The sequence below is a fragment of the Sinocyclocheilus rhinocerous genome, unplaced genomic scaffold (assembly GCF_001515625.1).
Source record: "Sinocyclocheilus rhinocerous isolate Xijiao unplaced genomic scaffold, SAMN03320098_v1.1 scaffold298, whole genome shotgun sequence".
Classification (NCBI taxonomy): domain Eukaryota; kingdom Metazoa; phylum Chordata; class Actinopteri; order Cypriniformes; family Cyprinidae; genus Sinocyclocheilus; species Sinocyclocheilus rhinocerous.
The window spans coordinates 166,925-168,544 of NW_015650702.1; the positions used below are offsets into that span (position 1 = coordinate 166,925).

The 1,620-nt window shown below is 38.7% G+C and overlaps 1 protein-coding gene across 3 annotated transcripts in view; it reads right to left on the reverse strand.

The window, feature by feature from the left end:
- The window catches only part of LOC107712368 (protein spinster homolog 3), a 12,407-nt gene that overhangs the window by 9,841 nt on the left and 946 nt on the right, over positions 1-1,620 (reverse strand). For 2 of the 3 annotated variants that reach the window (XM_016517597.1, XM_016517595.1), the window contains exons 2-3: positions 369-603; positions 211-276 (exon numbers count right to left, since the gene is read on the reverse strand). In XM_016517597.1, coding sequence (XP_016373083.1) covers positions 211-276; positions 369-576 — 274 coding nt within the window. In that variant the 5' untranslated portion in view covers positions 577-603. Of the gene's footprint in view, positions 1-210; positions 277-368; positions 604-1,620 lie in introns of those variants that run through there. The other variant, XM_016517596.1, reaches the window with a different exon arrangement.

Genomic DNA, 1,620 nt, shown 5'->3' on the forward strand with positions numbered 1-1,620 from the left:
ACACACACACACAATTGCATCATTTACACATACAAATTTATTTGTGTTTTACGTAATTCTGGGCATGTTACTAAAATGACAGAAAAAGACCTATTAGTTCATCTCCAACGAGGAAGTACTCTTGTAAAATCCTGTTCTGCGATGTTCTCTTTCTTTTTTTTTTTTTTTACTGTACTGTCAGTGCAATGTACTACAAACTTAAACTGATACCTGTCTGCAGGAGGCCAGATGTGCTGTCAGGGATTTCAAAGTAATTCTGGATGCTAAGCAGCACACCTGAAATAAAACCAGAGCAACGTCTCTCTCTTTATAATGACTTTTTCTGTGAACCATCCCACTTGATATGGCTTTGATGATGGTGTGCTCACCTGCTATAGTATAACGGTCCATATAGTTGAGGAGATTAATATAGCAGAGCACTGCCACTGCGATGTAGGAGCGTTTCTGAGAGATGACGGTTGTCTGCATGGAGGATGCATCACTATCTGGTTGCTCTGAGCTCATGGAGCCGTAACGTACAGTTGTGTTTGAGCGGAGGCTCAAGCGGGTTCTTGGTCTGTCTTGGTTGGAGGTCATGATGCCCACTGTATCTATTTTTTGCCTCTATAAAAAGAACAATAACTTGTAAGCACTTCACAGATGGTAAAGTGCCCAAACATTGTGATTTTCAAGCCCTCTTGCACTGATGAATGCTTTATAAACTCTGGCATAAACCTCACATGGCTTTCATGTGATTCCAGGACACTGGACAATGTTTAGGTATCCACAGCAACTAGGAAAAGCACAGGTCTGGAGTGTAATCACAATCACTGAACACAGCTAGTGACAAATGCCTTATATGGAGATAAACGCTCAGCAGTACTTTATCAAATAATTTGTTTTGCTGGATTGGGAAAACATAGCTTGTATTTCATGCAAATGATGTAGAACCAAGTGTCTGAAGTTGATGTCTAGAAGACGTTTGTGCTTGCCTTACCCAGTGAGGCTATTTCGTTGATAACAGTGTTGCTAACCTATTAGCTTGCTACCATTTTAAGTCCTGATGCCATTGTGCTTATTTGTCATTACTAAGTTTTGGTTTGACTAAATTTGACTGATTTATAGGCCGTTTTGTGCATTTGTGTGCAAAGTAAAACTGTGATTAGACTTCCTGAATAAATGGGTCAGGAAACCAAGGCCATGATGAAAATTTTGATTTAGAGTTATAATGGATAATGGTGAGCAGAAGCTTTTATGTGATGATTTAACATATACAACCAAATGCAGAGGGAAAACAGATTCCTAACCTGTTTCTACACCATTTTTTATTGTATTCTTTTCTTATATGCTGTGAAAATACTATAAGAAGCATCAGTGTTAAAGGGACTGCCACAACATTTCCTGTGCGAGCTACTTGTCATTTTATTCATGACCTCTTAAATGAGCAAATTTAGTTTCTGTATTACAGAAGAGAATAACCTTTTTGAGAATGGAAGGTAGACTGCAAGTTGTTATCTCAAAGTTGGTTGTGATCTTACTAGTTGCACTCAGCAACCTGTCTTGTTACTCTCACAACCCACAAGCTGATGCCATTTCAGAAACAGCACTTTTACCACAGGAAGATCGTCTTGTGTATATATA